Here is an 18130-nt window from a genome sequence, read left to right as displayed (position 1 = left end):
CTTTTAAAAATGTTTCTAGTTCCTTGATTTCATTATATTTTCTTCTCAGAATGATCTTTTCCCCTTTGTGACTCCGTTTTTTTGTTTGTTTGTTTTTGTATTCCTCTTCCCTCTTCTGTCCCTACAAAGTGTAGGTGTTCCTTTGTTCCTTTCTCTCTTTCTCTGCTCGCGTTCTGTTGGTGATCTCATCCATCCTCTCAACTTTAATAATAAGCTGTTAGATATGGATTCCCTTCCTTGATGCCGAAGATCTTACACCCTCATTTCCAACTTCCTGGTAGACATTTCCAGAGGGGTAACATAAAAGTACTTTAAACCTACGGTGATTATAATTTATCATCTAAATTGGGTCACTATGGAAGGCAAAGACGGAACTACTAATAATCAGTCAGTGTAAACCTGTACTGTGCATATGGTCACCTATTCAAACTCATTATGTACAAAATACTCTGACATTTGCTTTTCCAGTATTTTCCATCATTATTAATTGCCTCACCAACATTTTACTTACTCAGGCTGAGAATTATCCTTAATTTTTATTCTTTCTTCAGTTTCCAATTCCTAGAAATTCTACCTTTCATGTATCTTTTGAATTACACCTTTTTTAAAAACCCTATTTCACTGTTCAGGCTCTTATTTCCTCTTGCCTGGAATACTGCATAGACGTCTAACTTGTCTTCTTACTCCCAGTTTCTCCTTCTTTTTCCTTCATGCAGTATTCTTTATTTCTACAAAATGTCCCTAAAGTATTGATTATTTATGCACCTGCTTAACAACCATTGCCAAAGAATATCATGAAGACTTCTCAGCTTGGAATTTAACACACTTAACACAATATAACAAAGCCTGACATAAAAAAATGTGTCCAGCTTTATTTCCTTCATGGACCCTGTATTTCAGCTGAACTATTGGCCTTTCCACAAACACCTCCTAAATCAGTGGTACTCAACCTCAGCAGAAACACCTTTGGAATTAAAAGTATATAAATACTCAAACTTAACCTGGGAGATTTAAATTTAGTAGGTCTGGTTTGCGGCCTGGTTAAGTTAATAAAGAGCCTCCCCAAGTGATTCTGACCAAAGCCAGCATCGAGAAGCACTGCAACTGTTTTCCAGCCTCCATGACTTTGTTCACCATTTTCCCTCCATGGCCAGTATCTGTTTTTCTTGCTTTCTCCTTAAACACCATCCTATCTTTCAATACCAGCCCTAGTTTTGTTTTACCTCCTTCATGAGGTCTTCCTTGATCCATCCAGATAGATGTAATTATTTTGTCTGTACTGCAGTCACAGTATAACTTTCACTAGATTATTTGTTTAATGCCTTACAACCTCTAGACAGCACACTTCTTGAAGGCAAAGCTCCTACTATTTTATAATACAGAAACCACTCAGTAAGGGTCATTGGCTGTTGAGATTTTTTTTTGTAAAGAACTTTGAAGTTCTTAAGAAAGTGATTGATAATCATGAGTTATTTTTTTTTTGCTAATTTAATCAATAGTCCAAAAGCATAAAGTACAGTAGTTTCAATTCCAACACTATGCTAAATTAAGATTTGCTAATCATGCTAAGTAGGAGAAAAGAATTAGAATTGTAAGTGCCACTACTGTTTTCAGGGGCAGATGAGCTAATCTTAAAGTGAATTCAGTGGTGGATTGGTTCCTTTTTAACACCCACACTTCAGGTGCTTTAAAGCACGTGGGTCTCTTTGGACTCCTCATGAAAACTGTCATGTTGGCATGTACCTATAAAATGTGCTTTACTCAGAAAATGGGTTAGTAAAGCAGAGTTTTTTACTAGTTCCTTTGGCACAGGGGAATACTTTTAATAAATAGGCCTCACTGAAAGAACACAGTGTTGTTTTTAATAGGGAACGAGAGTGTAAGTGCAGTGATTTAATGCAGTTACAAGTGCCTGCATCCAAAAACAATTTTTGATTTTTGTCAAACGTTCAGCAGGGGAGTGATTTTTCCCTTATTTTTTTCGTAGCTTCCCCATTGTATTCTTGTTAAATGTATAAGCTGCATATTCAAGGATTGAATTTTTTTTCCTACATTTTTCTTTGTTAGTACCTGATCAGTAAAAATTGTGAACATTTAGCTTGGGATAGATGTATATGTATCTGTAATTAATTTAGTGTCCCTTAAGGTGGAGATTCGTGTCTTGTCATTTATTGAAAGTATATATTTCAGCAAAGTATTTGGATTTCATAGCAAGCCTAGGTAAAAGAATAAACTTCTACCCTCTCAGTGCTTTCTCTATTTGCTAGTGTAAAACATATTTCTGATTTACCCCAGGTAAAATAATTAAAATGCATGTATCAGAACACGTAAAATTTTCTGTGCTCATGAAAGGTATACTAACTGGAAAATCGTCTTGGCTTTTGACTTTTTATAAACTCACAGGTGTATAGGGACTTTATGGAACCATCCAGCCCTTTCCCCGACTTCTGGCAGAGCTTGTAGCTAAACTACTCAAAACCTGTGGAAGCAAAATCAAACTTCCTTCAGAAAATGTTCCCTGTATCCAATGTTAATCACATTTTCTTTGCTAAGTTATCCCTAGAAAACAACTATCCTTAACAGGAAGTCAAAAGAGAAAGTATTGAGAAACATTTGAAGATGGCAAATGAATAAATGAGGTTTCATAGGCAGTTGGAGATATTTGTTAGCAGAGTAGTAGAAGCAGCGATATGTAACAAACCACTGGGAACACATGGCTCACTCTGCTTGACCATAATAGTAGTAACTTGTATTTTGTTGAACATTGTACAGTTTCCAAGCACATTGTCTCATTTAATCCTCACAACAACCCTGTGAGGTGGGTGGTATTAATAGCCCCATTGTATAGATAAGGAAACTAAGCTAGGGAGAGTAAATGGTTTGTTTTCACATACCTAGTAAGTGGTAAATCTGGGATATCAGATCCTCTGATGCCAACTCATACTACCAAAAAGCTATTTTAAAAAATATTAATTTTTCAAAAACCACCTTAAAGTATCAACCAGGACAACAGCAGCGGTGTACAAAGACTGGAAGGTCACAAAACCACTTCTGAAGTTTTCTGTAAGAGTATTCCAAAAGACTGTTAGGATATTCGTTTATGCATGAAACGCTGAACCCTTAAGTAAAATGATACACAAGCTCAAGATATTGCTATTTTTTTTATTTGTAGCCAACATTTATTTTTATGCCTAGAAAAATACAGGGGGGTACTTAGGACTAATGTGCTGGGCAGTTTGCTACTTTAGTGATAGTAACATAATCCCGAAAAAGCAAGCACAATTATTTTGTCCTTTCTTTTGTTTTATTCAGCAATAAGACCACAATTTTTCATATTTAAGGAAGTATGAAAAATTTGTCGAGTTTTAAAAGCTGAATACATGTAGCGTTGGATCAAGGCACATACAAGACTGGCCAAAGGGCGTACAATGCACTTTGGTTTTTTGTTGGGAAAAAAAAAAATCATGGCAACAGAAAAGTGATCAGGTTTTTAAACAAGTAATAGCTCACAATTCAGTAGGAAGCTGGAAAGAAATGTTACATTACAAGTTAATTATGTAATATCTGGAAAACTGTGACAGTAATGGGCAGTATTCTTGATCATTGTGAACGTAACTTGAACGTTTATGTACAGTGTTAAAATGTTTCACATAAACCAGATCTAAGTTTAATTTCTAGTATTCATTTTTCTTTTAAATTCTCATTTAAAGTACTACTTTCTCTTCATTGCTGAGGGGAATTGCTTATGGTTATGCTACCTTTTTAATGTGTGTAAGGTTTTTTTTGACATCCTTTATGATAAAAACATCATAAACATGAACAATTGTGTCTTTAGAGTTGACTTTTCAAAAATCAGGATGGTATAGGCAAAACCAGAATGCAATTCTGAGATTTGTGTTCATTACGCTATGCAAGTCTATGTTTTCATGTTTTCCTAAGTACAGATTCCCCCCTAACCTGGAAGCACGCTTACAGTATTGTTTTTGTGAAGTCCTTTATTCTCAAAGCTTTGTTAACAATGGCATTAACAACAGCAGACTTCACACTCCTTTTATGCCAGCTGATGGATTCAGTTCAGAAGATATGTTTACTTTCTTAAGGATATCTAATTTGCTTAGGGTAAAAATGGAGTTATGCAGCAAGTCTGATATTGCCCATTACTTCACATATTTTGATTATTTAATACCACTGGAATACAAATTTAATAATTGGAACATTATTTCATAACTACCTTTTGAAATTTAATTTTTCTCATTCAGCCAGTTTTTTTTTTACATTAATACCAAAGTGAAAAATGGCCTGTGCTTATACTACAAGGATCTCATGTGAACGCAGTTCTGATTGTTCAACACAGCAAGAAAATTCACTTTCACAGTCAACAAGTCATCTTACTCAGTAGAACACAAAGTAAATGATTTATAACTTCAATATTTGCAAGGAAAATACAGTACAAATTACTAAAAAGTACTAAAATATAGAATTGTGTTCAGGCTTCTCCACTACATCAATCGCAGCAGTAACCTGAAATTTGAAACTTTTAATAAAAAGTTCATAAATATAAATTATATGGCAAATGTACAGTACATTGCTTTTCTCAGTCTCTTTTTCCAGTGTTTTACAGTAGAACAGGGTTCCTACCATCACCTCCCTTAGGTTTAAAAAAACCGAAACACGGTATGCTGCGAGTCCTCCAGCATCATGAGTGTGAGTGATCTGAGTCTGGAATACCACTGTCTCTGTAGCTTCGGTTACTACTACTTTCACTGTGATTGTTTTTGTACAGATTCATTCCGTTAGGAGGAAATATGGTGTGTATTACAAACTCCTCCTTTGACATGGGTTCATTGCTTATCGGTAACATCTGAAAAGAAGTCTCCCTGATTTCCAGGATGGAGTTGTCCTTCTTGGTGCCAGCTTCCGCATAGTCATCCTTTCTTCTCTTCCCTTTGCTGTATGCACAGTTCCTTGAGAAGAGTGATCCATTCCTATGAACATACCAGCACACTAAAGCGAGAAGGGCGATGGTCACCAGGGCCACAGCCCCACCAATGATGGCAGCCAATGGTAAATTGGGGTTTTTGTAAGGTTCTTTCTCTTGCTCTCGATTAAGGGTGGTTGTAGGATTGTACATTCGAAGGGGTGCGGTTTCAGTCTCAATACAAACAGGAGTTTCATCAAATAGGTAGAGGTTACTGGTTTCCATGGGAACCATGCAGACTCGATAGGGTGAATCAGGCTCCAGGGCTGTGACCAAGTATTCACTGCGTTCTCCTGTTACAATTGTTTCCGTTATAGATCCAAACGCTGGGCTGTGACCCAGTTTGAGCCAGCTGAGTCTTAAAGCAGTCATAGGTAGGACAAGTTTCCAAGAGATATGAATTGTGTCGGAGGTGACAGCTTTCACAGTAATGATAACTGTTTTTCTTGCTGGATTCCCCGTGGTTCGCTGATCCTTAGTGAGTTTGGGGTTCTTCATGTCTGGTTGTTTGGTCACTGGAGCTGGCCACTGTCCTTGAGCAGGATGCACTGTGTTGGGTGTTGCAGTGGTTGTCTGAATGGTGCTTACAACTGCGCTGTCCTTACAATCAAACAGTTCCACATTGAGGTCCTTGATAGCCATTCCCCGAACCTTTTCGGGGGCTTGGCACATGAGTCCACGCACATTGACCTTCACAGGTAGTGATTGTAACCAGTCACGCACCCATTTCATCTTGCACCCACAATACCACGGATTGTTGCGAAGAATCAATTGGGTTATGTTGTCCAAATCATCAAAGATACCCTGAGGTAAATTACTTAGGTTGTTATTGGACATATCAAGTCGATACAGCTGCCTTAGATAAGAAAAAGCATTTGGGGGCACCCGATTGATATGGTTATCTTGAAGATAAAGCTTCCTCAGGTTTGTGCCTGGGAGGTTTACTGGTGCAGCAGTCAGGGAATTCCGTACCAGTGACAGTTCCGTCAAGTTGACTAGGTTGAAGAAAACTTTATCACCTAAACCGTGGTTGTTCAGCAGGTTTCCATCCAAAACCAGGCGTTTTAGGCTAGTGAGACCTTGAAGAGATGGTGATGAGATGGTGGATATGCGATTATCATCCAAGCGGAGTTCTTCTATAGTCCTGGGCAAACCCCAGGGGATTGTGCTAAGATGATTACGGGACAGGAAAAGCAGCCGGAGATAGTTACTGTCTCGGAATGCCCCCTCTTCAATGCTAACAGCTGAGACGGAGTTATCATCTAAATGTAATTCTTCCAGATAGGGGATTTTTGAAAGTGAATCATAAGTGATAGTCCTTATATTATTTTCTTGCAGATGTAACTCTTTTACGTACTTTGGTAGGTTGGTAGGAAATTCATCTAAACTGTTGTGATATAGGTATATTCTTTCTACTTTTAGCAAGTTTTTCAAATCTGAAGGAATCCCAGCATTATTTATTTGGTTGTTCTGAAGGTAGAGAGTTGTAGCATCCTCTGGTATTCCTGTTGGAATGGATGTCAGAAAGCGATCATTACAGTAAATGAAACCGGCATCACAGCGGCACACAGATGGACAGGATTTAGCCATAACTGATAGTGGTGCCACCTGGAGGAACAGCCCAATTTTAGCCCCGATGAGGAAGATGCTCCAGGCTGGGCTGATCATGGTCAGCAGTGTTGAGGTCTTTACACAAGGTAGTTTCAGAGCCCTAAAATGGAGTGAGTTAAAAAAAAAAGACAGAAAACCATCAGGCCAGCGTATTTAAAATGGTATTTGAAATCGATATGGAAACTGCAACATCTATAATCACTTTTATTAGTTAATTTTTTTTTTTTTGGCATGCTTAGGTTTTATTGCTAGCTAACAACGAACACAATCACATAATCTTTTTACTTTAAATGTTTCTGGTATTAAGTATTATGTCCCAAATCTATCTGACTTTGAAATGTTAAATATAATTAGTTTTATTGAATATTCTAAAGCATTTTCATAATACTTTATATCAGTTTTGTAGCCAGTCATTGACCAAGCTAGTCAGATTTCTAATTTTTTCTTAATATTCATAATGAATTGACACATATGAATATGATTTGTTATATTTAAAGATAATAATGTTACTCTTCTTAACGAAAATTTTATATCTGCTTTCTATTACGTAGACTGCACAACTGTAGAATTTGTAGTCAAAAAAATCTATTCTCTTACTATTCAAGAATAGTTGCAAATCGCTTGAGATCCTGAATCCCAGTAAAGCCAAGTGTTTGCTTTGATTATTAATGTTATTTTTCTTTGATTATTAATATTAAACATGTGAGATAGGTATTTCTAGCAAGAAAATCAGAAGGAATCTTTTTCATTTACTTTAGGGAAGGAAAGATATACAGCTAATACATCTAGCTAATCTAAGTGGAAAATTACATTTCATGTTAAGCTAGCTCTTTCTTTCTCCCATTTTATTGTATGTTTTGTACTACATGGTTTAATGGCTTTATGAACATTTTTCATTACATTCTATCTCATAACATGTTTTCACAATGCATTTATCTTTCTTCAAGTTCTAATCTAAAATATTATTCAACATTCTCCATGGCTGGAGAATTATAGATTTGTACTGATCTATTGTGTAATATAATTTCTTCAGCACCTTTAGGTATTAATTAGCCTTTATAATTTCAGGCATGAAAATAAAAGACTTTAATATTTTTCCTACCTTATTGAACGATGTGGGTAAATTTTGCGTGAGTGAAAATCCAATGCGCATATATTATTTTCCTGGTGAGGGGCTGGGACTTATAAACTCTTGTTTAGTCCTTGGAAATATTCTTCACTGTTTATTCAAGTAATCCTATGCCGCACACACCTCCAGATCAGGCTTGCTGTTGTCAATGAACATTCCAGCTGCGGTTCAGCATGGTGGGCAAGCTTATTAAAGTGGGGACCAGAAACAATTCAGTTTCCTGTTACTATGTAGAACACATGGTTTCCTATGTTTTTTTTTTTTTCCTTTCTTATAGAGTTTCTGTGTGAAGGTTCCTTTTGTGTAGCTTAATTCCCTTAGTGGAAACTGCTCTCTTTGAAATTCTTATTGGCTCTTCTGTGCAATGTGGTCAGAGATAGTAACTTCAGATCCTCATGAAGAAAGCCATTCATGATGCTAAGACCTGTATAGTAATAGGTTTTTCAGGCAGTTACCCCCCACCTTTATTCCCATCCAGTATTATCCAAGTATAAACTTTGTACAGTAGCTACATCCTGAGGTGTGATTACCTGCTGTGAAATAGCTATTTCCAGCTTTTGCTTCTTGCTGCTTTCTCAGAATAGCTGGTGCAGTCACAGGTTATGAAAGAACAGGTATTCTTTCAAGAGGTAAAAAAAAACTTAATTCAAATATTCTTCATGGGGAAAAAAAAAGGAAGCATACTAGATTTCCTTTATGTTTCTGTTCCTTGAAATACACTGGGTCTGAGCATCTCCTGTGAAAGTAAAATGTTTTAATGAACTATTAACAATGAACATTAACACACTAGAGAAATTTCCTAGAAATTTAACTTCACTTCTTTCTTTAAGCAACACATCTTTCGTCATAGTAGTTGTTGCAAAGGGATAAGATGACCTCTTTGTCTTTTACTTCCCATTTATATAAATAAAGTGGAAGCCAAAGTTGAGATTGTCACCAAATAGATAATTTCTATTGTTAACTGATTGTTCAACAAATCAGAAGCAAAGCTTCATTCAAGAGGCAGTAAGCCCCTTCCATGGATTTTGAATTCAGGTCAGGCCAGTCTTTAAAAATTCACTTTTAAATCTTAGATAGAAAATGATAAAATGTTTAAAAAGAAAACAAGTACACATCAAAGAGGTGAACAAAGACATAACAAGGATTTTTGACAGAAATGCCATGGTAACATTTTAGACATTTCTGAACATAGTTTTACAAAGTCATACAATCTACAATTTAAAGAGTTGAAAAGGGTTTGCTTTAGAAGCAAATCTTTTGATTTGCCCAGTGCCCTGTTTAATTCTTCCTGCAGGCCTCAATTTTCCCAACTGCAGAATGTGGACACTATGACCTTCCTCCTTAGAGGTGTTTTTAAGGGCTAGTTGATGATCTTGAAACTCAAGTTACTCAGGTATTGTTGGCCAAAAGGCAGCACAGAAGTTCAAGTCATAGTATTTTTTTCAGGAGAATACAATTTTTAGCAAACTGAACTTGAGAAACTGTATTTGGGACAGAAAGGGAGTTATTTCAATGTCTCCTTGTAATGACCGTTAGGAAAGCATATCAAAAGCTGACAAGGCATTTCTCTCTAGGTTCAGACAGCAACATGCCAATCTCCAATGACTGTCTTTTTCACTTCTGAAAGGGCTTAAGGCTTTACCAAAGAGACTCAAGATTTTAATGATGACTGCTTTGTTCATTATCTAATATGCATGACAATTTTTGGGGTGGACAGGGGAGGTGGGTAGGATCAGTATCTGTTATGCAAAGTCACCCACTCAGGGGCTTTCTATACAAGTAGGGTTCATTAAGGTATCATGGAAATATTTGACCCTGAAAGTAGAAGCAATTTGCTTCTCCCCCAGTAATTACCTAGCATCCAACAAGGATAGCATCTGTTCCAGAATTGAAACACTACTGAAAGTGAATGTTAAATAAGGCCAAAATTTGTGTTTCTGTATGTTTCTCATACACCAGGACATACTCTAAAGTTGAAAAGATTAATCTGACGAATGGGAATTTAAAAATCGTTGGTCAGCCTAGAGTATGTGCAAGGTGATGATCATAATGATAACCAGAGCTAAAGCTTGTAGCTGAGCTGTAAGTATTTCACCAATTCAAGCTCCAAGAATATGTATTGATTTTCATATTTTTAGCCCAGAGAAAGAAAAAATATTCTAAATTGGTGTGAAAAGAAGGAAGATTAATTTGTTTATTTTTCTGTTTTACATTTGTGAAACTGCTTCCTCTGCTCTATTTGATATGCAAACTCACATTGCCATTAATACAATAGTGGTAATAATGTGGGATTAACAGAAACCCTGAAATCTCATTAAATTCTTGGAAAATGCCATTCTTTTCTCCCCAGACTGCGTTAAAACAAAAGGCAAAAATATAAAGCATGTTTCTCTGGAGAGAAGGATACTCTTTGAAAAATGAAGCTTCCTTCACAAGTTCTTACTCCCTTTACTTAAGCTCAAACAGTTCAATACATGCTTGATTGTGTTTTATATCTTATATTTTATATCTTCTCCTGACTTTTTATATTTAAAACCTATAGTGCTAAAGAGTTTTGTTTTATTTTGCATATTAGAGGCTGTAATGGTCTCTCCATCTAAAATAGGTGAACCTGCCCCCATGCTTACACTTCCCTCTTTCCGAGCTGGCTCTACATATTCACGCACATAAAGACATTGTAGTTGAATGTGACTGATGAAAAGAAAAATGATCCCCACTGGCATGGACACTGTGGCCTGGTTTCCACAACATTGACTTCAGAGCCTTTATGTCTGCATAGGCTTGAAAGAGGCCATTACTTCTGAACAAAAAGGAATCGATCTTTTAGAAAAATATTGTTAATGGGGTAACTTGGGGGGAAACATAAATGGAGCCCTGGTTATTTAAAGGAATGTTTAAAATTTTTTTAAAATTGCATCATTGCTTCAGTATATAGCATGTAGAACTGTAGCAAAAAGAAGAAAAACATAATCGCCTCATTGGTAAATCAGATTTTTAATATGGATTTTCCTATTCAGTTTATCTTTATAAATAAAAATTGTGGATTTTTAAAAATGCATTTATAATGTAATCACATCTGCAAGAAGCCTCCAATTGATTTCCATGATATACTTAAAAGAATGTAAATAGATAAAGATGCTATCATTTTGAGATAGTTTAGGAAAACTAACATAATTGAAGAAGTTGTATCTGAATAGAAAACTGGTATTTAAATAAAGTCAAGAACTTGAGGTAATCTACATGTTTATATGAGTCCTTCTTTGCTACTACAATATTTTGGAGGTGGGAATGTTTGAGATGACAAGGTATTTCTCATGTTTTGAACACCTAGATTAAGATTATATGTTGATAGTGCTAACTTCCTAAATCCTTTATTTGCTCCCTTTGATTTAAATGGACTTTGATTTGAACTCATTGCTCATTTTAAAAAAATCTTAAATCGAGTATAGAGTTTTGAGATTTTCGTTTCTTTTTAATGCTTTGCCTCACATCAGGGTCTCTTAACTCTCTGGGAAACTTTTAAAAATATTAAATCTAAAAGTAGAAAGGCATGTAGAACTCTTAATCGAAGTTAATTGCATTATTATTTTGAGTAAAACCTTGAGATTGAAGAAAACGTATGCTTACTCAAATTTATCCAAGTCTGTGAATATTTCTAGGTAAACTGGAATTTATACAATCATAATTTGGAGTATTAGGAAAGTAATTTATTCATGAAGGTTTAAATTGCTGCTAGAAAGCTCAACAAAATGATCAACCTATGAATGCTAAGTCTTTGTAATGACAAATGATATTTCAAATAAACTACGTGGATGGTTAAACTGAAAAACTGGAGTACATCAGGTTAGTTGATAGTGACAGCAAAATGCTTTCTAAGCAGCCTGTCTGGTAGTTAAATTTTCCACGATCATCAGATTTCAGGAAAGTTCCAATTCTTTTGTTTAATGCCAGGCAAGCAGAAGGACCTCTAACTCTCCTCTTGAGAGTCATGAAGTCTGAAGGGTTTGCTGAGAGGCAGAGAAGCAAGTTTGCCTTTCCTTACGTAGTTTTATCCAGACTATTTTCTGGCCTGTAAGGTTTGTTTCATTTTTGCAAATAGGGGATGAAAGTTCCAAAGCAAAGTATTTTTACTTTCTCCTTTTATGTTACTGGTTCTTTTCCCCAATAGGTTTGTGATAAATGAATCTAATTCTGCTTCATTTGTTTTGGCTTATAAAGTTAAACTGAGCATCCTTAAAACAAAAAGGGAAACTGGGATGTTATCTTTCATCATAGTGAAGGCTGCTTCCTTTATGATATTAAGCCAGACTAAATGAGTTAGAAAACCATGGCTTATAAGAATGAATAAGATATTAATTTAGAGGTTGGTAAAGGTGAGCAGTAGAGAGCTTGGGGCAGGGGACAAGCTTTAAGTTTGCATTGACTTTTAAGCAATTGCAATTAAAACTATGCTTATCTTTGTTAAACCACATTTTCCCACTGCAAACTTGAAATGCCTTTTTCAGTGTTGTGAGTACAATTTGGTTGATATGCTTTAAATTTCTAATATTCAAGTTTCCATACTCTAGTAGAACAAATATTTGGGTCTACTGTGTGCCAAGCACTGGGCTGGATGATAACATCCATAATCATAAAAAACACCTTGTTTTTTTCATGTCAGAGTTGAGTATTGTTGATTTAAACCAAATGAAGAGGAAGAAAATCATCAACACATAAACTGATCAATCCACAGTCCAGTGGCACACTTTAAAAATGGTGTTTAACCAAATGTGGTCTCTGGGTTTTCTTTTCAAAGTTGCCACGGTAACTTGTGCACGTGAAAAGTGAAAGAATAAAGAACAAAAGCTGTCATTGTCTCATCAAGAGAGAGCAATTTCTCCTTTCTCTCATTTAAGCAGACTAATACCTGGAGAGAGCTTTTTATACATTCCTGACACTTGATTTGGGGGCTAGGAAAAGAGATTATGCATATGTTAAACAAATGAAACTTTAGCTGCTGCTTAGATTACATTTCGTTCTTTTTTACTTAAAATCTGTTTTCTCTGGTGTTCTTGTCAACAGACAAGTCAAAGTCCTGAAACCTGCTCTCCTATGCAATATAAACATGGCTTTCAGACTGTTTTTTAGTGTGATGGTTTACCAAATTTCGCGATGTTGATCTGCATTCTGAAACTGGAAAATGCTTTCTGAAATGTATACTCCTATTTCGGTTCTTAAGCGGCAGAAGGCTTTTTCCAGAAGACATTTATTTACAAACCATCTTCTTGATGGAAATTTGTTTGTTGACTTGTGATAAGTTTTTGAAATGGTGGAATGTTAGAAAGAGTCGAGAAAAGGCCCTTTTAATGCTCTGAAGAGAAAAAGGCACTTTGGAGAATTAATACTGCTTAGAGATTTACTGTAGAGTTTTTGCCCGCTGGGGGGTGGTACACTCTACCAGAACACTGCTTTCAGAAGCCCTAAGTCAGATGTTGGCTGCTGCCAGCCAGTTTTCCTCTGGTTTAATTACAACAAAGCCTCCCGTTGAGAAGAACAGTAAAGGCCTCTGGGGCAAAAGGTGGGGGTAGGAGGCAAGGGGGACTGAGGAGAAAAGGAGGGAAGAAGTTACAGGCTTTGAAAAATTTACTGAATCTTATTTCCCTCGTTGACTTCATTTATAGTGGTCTTCATTTGACTGTCAACAATTATTTATAATACTATTAAAATAAACTGGTTGAATAAAAGAATATTTAAGGGGGTTTAATCAAAAATTTTAAGTTAGTCTTGGATCTTGGCATTAAACACATTCTTTGTTATGTAGCCCACCCACCTTAAAAATAGGGGGAAAAGTTAAGATCCACTGAAATGGCAGTTTTAAACCAATTTTTTTTTTCTAATGACCAGATTTAATTTAATGTTGGTATGAACATTTGGCATATCTAGAATAAAAGCATAAAGAAGCATTCATATGACATTAATACAAGGCAAGTTCTCTGCTACTGATTTTTGTAGGGTTTAAAATTGTTCAAAATAATTCAGAAAGAAGAGGAAGCCCTAGTGTGCGTGGCCAAGAAAAGCAGAGACAAATCTCTCTGCAGTGCACTTGCATGTTTAAAGATGAAAATTGTATTTTTCATCTGGAGACACTGAGTGTTCATTAGGGTCTTGTGTCCCTAGGCAGGAGGTGCTGAATGTAATTGGAGTTTCTATTTGATTGGGCAATATAGTCTAGAGAAGAAACTGGGGTAAAGATAATTAATAGCTTGCTAACAAAGTCTGACAGCCACAAGATTTCAACCAAATTTATTTCACACCGCTTCATTTAGCTCTGAAAAAGTTTCGATGGAATTGGAGGCTCCTTAATTAACACTTGAAAGCAAAAGAAACATACCTTCTATTTTACTGCCACATTCAGTTATGACAAATTTTCTTACTGTTTTTCTTCTTTTTGTAAAAACTTTACTTGCTGCCCAGTTATATATTCCACAAACGTTAATGTTTAGGAAGTGTTTAATTGGGCATTTTGAACCTAACCATAATTGAGTTAAAATGCGGGGGGGGGGGGGGAATGAAAAGCCCAATTAATAACTGATAGTATTATACAGCCTAATTAATAACTGATAGTATTATACACAATATTAATGAATTCTTTATGTTTATTCATTCAATAATATCTTTTCTGATCCTTGGACTAGATATATTTTGGCAGTGCTCTATTTAAAAAAGAAATTAGACGTGCTTTTCCTACTTAAAATACATGCAATCATGTTTTTGTAACGCTGTTTTTTATTTCAGGCTAATATATGTATATATTTGTGTATGTTTGTGTATATGTTGTGTATACACACACATATATCTGCAAACTAAGTGGCGTATCTCTGATTTAATCTTCTTATAGATTAAAACCTGGCATATTATCATTAATATTGGTAGTAGCGGTAATATTAATATTTTGTAGTACTTTTAAAAGGTTCATTTCTTTCTTTACTCATTTCAAGAGAGATGGGTATCTGTCATATGTCACTTTGGGGCAGACATAAGTGGTCCTATCTGAAAACAGACAAATTCATTCTTTATGTTTATGCTGGTCAGGATATTCCTATGTTGTCGGGGATAAATGAAAGGCATTGCTACAGCTGAAGCACTTTTCTAGTGGCTTTATTCATGTTGTTTCCTGCTATAACGAAGGAACATATGTGTGCATTTTAGAGCAGATAGATTTATTAAGAAAATTTAAAATAGTTCATTGTTAAAACCATTGGAGAATTTGGTCCCATGATTGGCACATATCAAGGCTTTTAAAAAATCTTTTAAATTCTCAATAAATAAATAACAATCAAACCCCCAGATATTGAGAAAATATAGGCCTGTTGTACTTTTTACCTCTATGCAACCATTTTCTTTCAGATCTAATTCACTGAAAAAAAATTTTCTTGAGAAGATACATTTAACTACTTTTGGAAAGCTTTGTTGTATAAAAATATTTCTTTCAATATAAGATTTTCCCATTATAAGTTGCAAGTGAATGGATACTCTGCATATCCCACTTGATGAGGGCTCTACTCATTTTTTACCCCCTGCCACACTGAAATCCCTGCATACATCAGGCTTAACTTCCAGGCTGAGCTTTGTTAGTTTTTCTGAGTAGACTTTGCCAATTACTATGCTAGTCACATACTACATTTGCCCAAGCAATGGATTTTTGGCGTTCTTCTGGAGAGGGGATATGGTTTGTAAGAGAGTCTCCCCCTCCTCGGAGTTGAGTTCACTAGTTGAGATTTGCAAGCCTGAAATGCTTGAAGCAGCTCTGGCAGGATAGCAGTGCAAGCTTTAAAATCTAGGTGTAGCTGTTAATCCTTCCAGAGGCACATAAGTCTCCAGGAGTAGCTGGGCTAGCTGTGAGCAAGATGTATGCTTTTCATGTACTGCGTACTTATGGGCTGAGGGATTATTGATTTTCTTTCACAGTTGTAAAAGCAGCAATTGGTGATCATACCACACATACAGTACACACCAAGTTAGCAAGACCTTTCGCTTTCCTCTCTGTGAAAAAATCTGCCTCGTACTCTTTAACATCTAACATTTAACTTTCCAACTTAATGTTTTCTATAAGGCTCTTTTCAAATAGCAATGACACGAGACAGAAAATAGCCATTTATCATTAGTTTTTTTTTAATGAAAGAAAGGTTTCAAGAAACTTCTTGCATTTGGCTGTAACAGTCCAATTTTTCCTTGCTGGCTTGCACGCACATACATTGCTCGTCCTGGTGACAGAGCAAACGTTCGTATTTGGATGCCTCATGATACCAAGTCATTTCTTTCTAGAGAGTAAAACCAAGCAAACTTTCTGGGACAATCATAAGGAAAAACATGGGAAACACTTACCGGGAAGGCGAGAAAAAGCAATCCCATATGTTCTGCCGCTCTAGCTGTAATTCCACTGCCTGGGAATTGGAGTAATAACCCTCCCCCTCTGCCCAGCTCGGCGTCCAGTCCACACAAAGCCAACGGCAGCTGCAGGCTGAGCTGGTCCTGTTCAGATCACGCCTCCACTGAGGAGCGAGCAAGGGACAGCATTCCAGTTTACTGCACAGCCCACCTCCAAGTCTGAAGTTAAAGCTTCACCTCGCAGTGGTTGAAGAAGGGGGTGATGTCATAGATGGGCAGGACTTCGCCAAGCTCTCGTTCAGTGAGGTAACTGGGTGATCAGACAGATGAGCTTTGCCATCGCTAGAGGGAGTGAGAGCAGCCAGAATGAGGCGCTCAGCCTGCCGAGGCCAGGATGCCATTCAGTTGGTAGGCAGCCCTTTGGAATCGCAACCTTTTCTGAAGTTTACTACAACAGGGGAGTGGTAGGAAGCTTATCAAAAATACAAGACGGTTAGAGGGCTATTTATAAGATTACAATAGAAAGACACTGGTTCTTTTTATTTTTAAGCCATCTGTATTAAAAAGAAGTTAAGCAAAATCATACTGTTTTCATTTTTGACTAGTTACAATAATGTTATAATTGTGAAGGCTAGTAACCCCAGCAGTGAATATTTATTTGAGAAATGAACAGAAAGCAGCTTCAAATAAATAACTGATTTATTTAAGGGAAGGGAACAGGAATGCCAAAAGGTTAAAAAAAAAAAAAAGGTAACCAGTTCTTTTTCCTGGAGGTAATAAGTTATTGTTTTATATGTATTTGTTTTAAGAAGTGGAAGTATTTTTCATATACTCCCACTATTTGTCCATCTTCTTTAGAACCTAGTAGATAGTAGGTTCTTCGTATTTAAGGCATCCTCCCTAAAACAATAAGGTTTTGAAAAATTAAATAGAGTATTTTCCTTTCTGATACGTTTTTGCTCTGAACATGAGTTAAGATACAAACAGCTTAAGAAGAAAGAAACTGTTCAGGGGTAGTTTTGCTTGTATTTAAGTTATTGTATTTTAATTTATGTATATGAATAAACACTGCACAGTGGAAGACATAGATATTTATAGTGTCTGTGTCTAATCAGCAGAATTATAGACTTTATTTTCAATTATGATTTTCATAGACTGGTTTCTGCTATTCTGTCAACAAATGCTTTAGGCTCGTAAGTTTTCCACTAAGTGCGTTTCACTTTTTAATATTATTGGGAAGAATTTTGCTTTTATATTTACCTGGAGGGCAATTTCCTTAAACTAATGTTATTTGTTTTATTCTTAGAGGTTCACAGCATTCTCCTTCCTACTTTTAAAAAGTTTCTGAGTGTTTCTGAAGGAGGCCAGCTAATTGTCTTGCCCAGGAGTATTTGATTATGGTCTCTTCATTAGCTTCATTTAGTTTATCTATTTACATGTTTCTCTGATAGCAGTTTGACCTTCTGAGTTCCTCTCCAAGAATGAATGATATCACAGTAGAAGGTGAACTCTTGATAAGAGGTATACTGACCCCTATTGTTCTATGATTGCACTTTTATTGGCCTCTGAGGGTGGACCCATTAAATACAGGAGTTTTAGAATTCTAATGTCTGTTGAAAAGCCAACTTCTTAGAAATGTTAGGTAGCAAAAGTTGAACTGAGATGCAGCTGCTGGAGTTTTGGAGGAAAGGGAGGTGGGACGAACAGATAATCTCTCAGTTAAAGGGTGGATTTTCTTCCTGTTACTGCAAAATAAACATGTGGATTAAATTGTTTTATGAAAGCATTCTTTCTAGAAGCTATTTTCAGTTGGGAGTTGATTATATTTAAAAAGAACTTTTTGCCTGGCCAAATTCCTATGGGCTTATATCAATATTTAATCAGTTTTGTCTCCATTCAGGCAGACCTTAAACAGAAAAGAAAGATAAATGGACAATTTTGGTTATCAGTATCTAAAAGAAGGTATATTGGCCTGGGAGATAGGAGTTCTGAGGTTTCCATTCCCTAGCCTGCCATGACTTCATATTATCTGCTCTGGGGTTTGG

At 36.1% G+C, this 18130-nt stretch overlaps 2 protein-coding genes across 4 annotated transcripts in view; one reads left to right on the top strand and one right to left on the bottom strand.

Moving 5' to 3' along the window:
* The window catches only part of LOC309973446 (ADP-ribose glycohydrolase MACROD2-like), a 650126-nt gene that overhangs the window by 303951 nt on the left and 328045 nt on the right, over positions 1–18130 (top strand). The gene's annotated exons all lie outside the window — the stretch shown is intronic.
* FLRT3 (fibronectin leucine rich transmembrane protein 3) lies at positions 2498–16273 on the bottom strand. Of its 3 annotated transcripts, XM_082856292.1 has the most exons (3): positions 16083–16179; positions 7692–8454; positions 2498–6689 (listed from the first exon to the last, which is right to left on the bottom strand). In XM_082856292.1, the coding sequence occupies exon 3, from the start codon at positions 6644–6646 to the stop codon at positions 4697–4699; it is 1950 nt and encodes a 649-aa protein (XP_082712418.1). In that variant the 5' UTR covers positions 6647–6689; positions 7692–8454; positions 16083–16179; the 3' UTR covers positions 2498–4696. The 3 variants fall into 3 exon arrangements, with proteins under 3 accessions (XP_082712418.1, XP_082712420.1, XP_082712419.1); XM_082856294.1 differs by lacking the exon at positions 7692–8454 and having other exon boundaries at positions 16083–16273; XM_082856293.1 differs by lacking the exon at positions 16083–16179 and having other exon boundaries at positions 8249–9652.

The sequence above is a fragment of the Leucopleurus acutus genome (assembly GCF_964270905.1).
Source record: "Leucopleurus acutus genome assembly, chromosome: 16".
Classification (NCBI taxonomy): Eukaryota; Metazoa; Chordata; class Mammalia; order Artiodactyla; family Delphinidae; genus Leucopleurus; species Leucopleurus acutus.
Note: the sequence above shows the minus strand (reverse complement) of the source record. Positions and strands in the feature narration are given on the sequence as shown.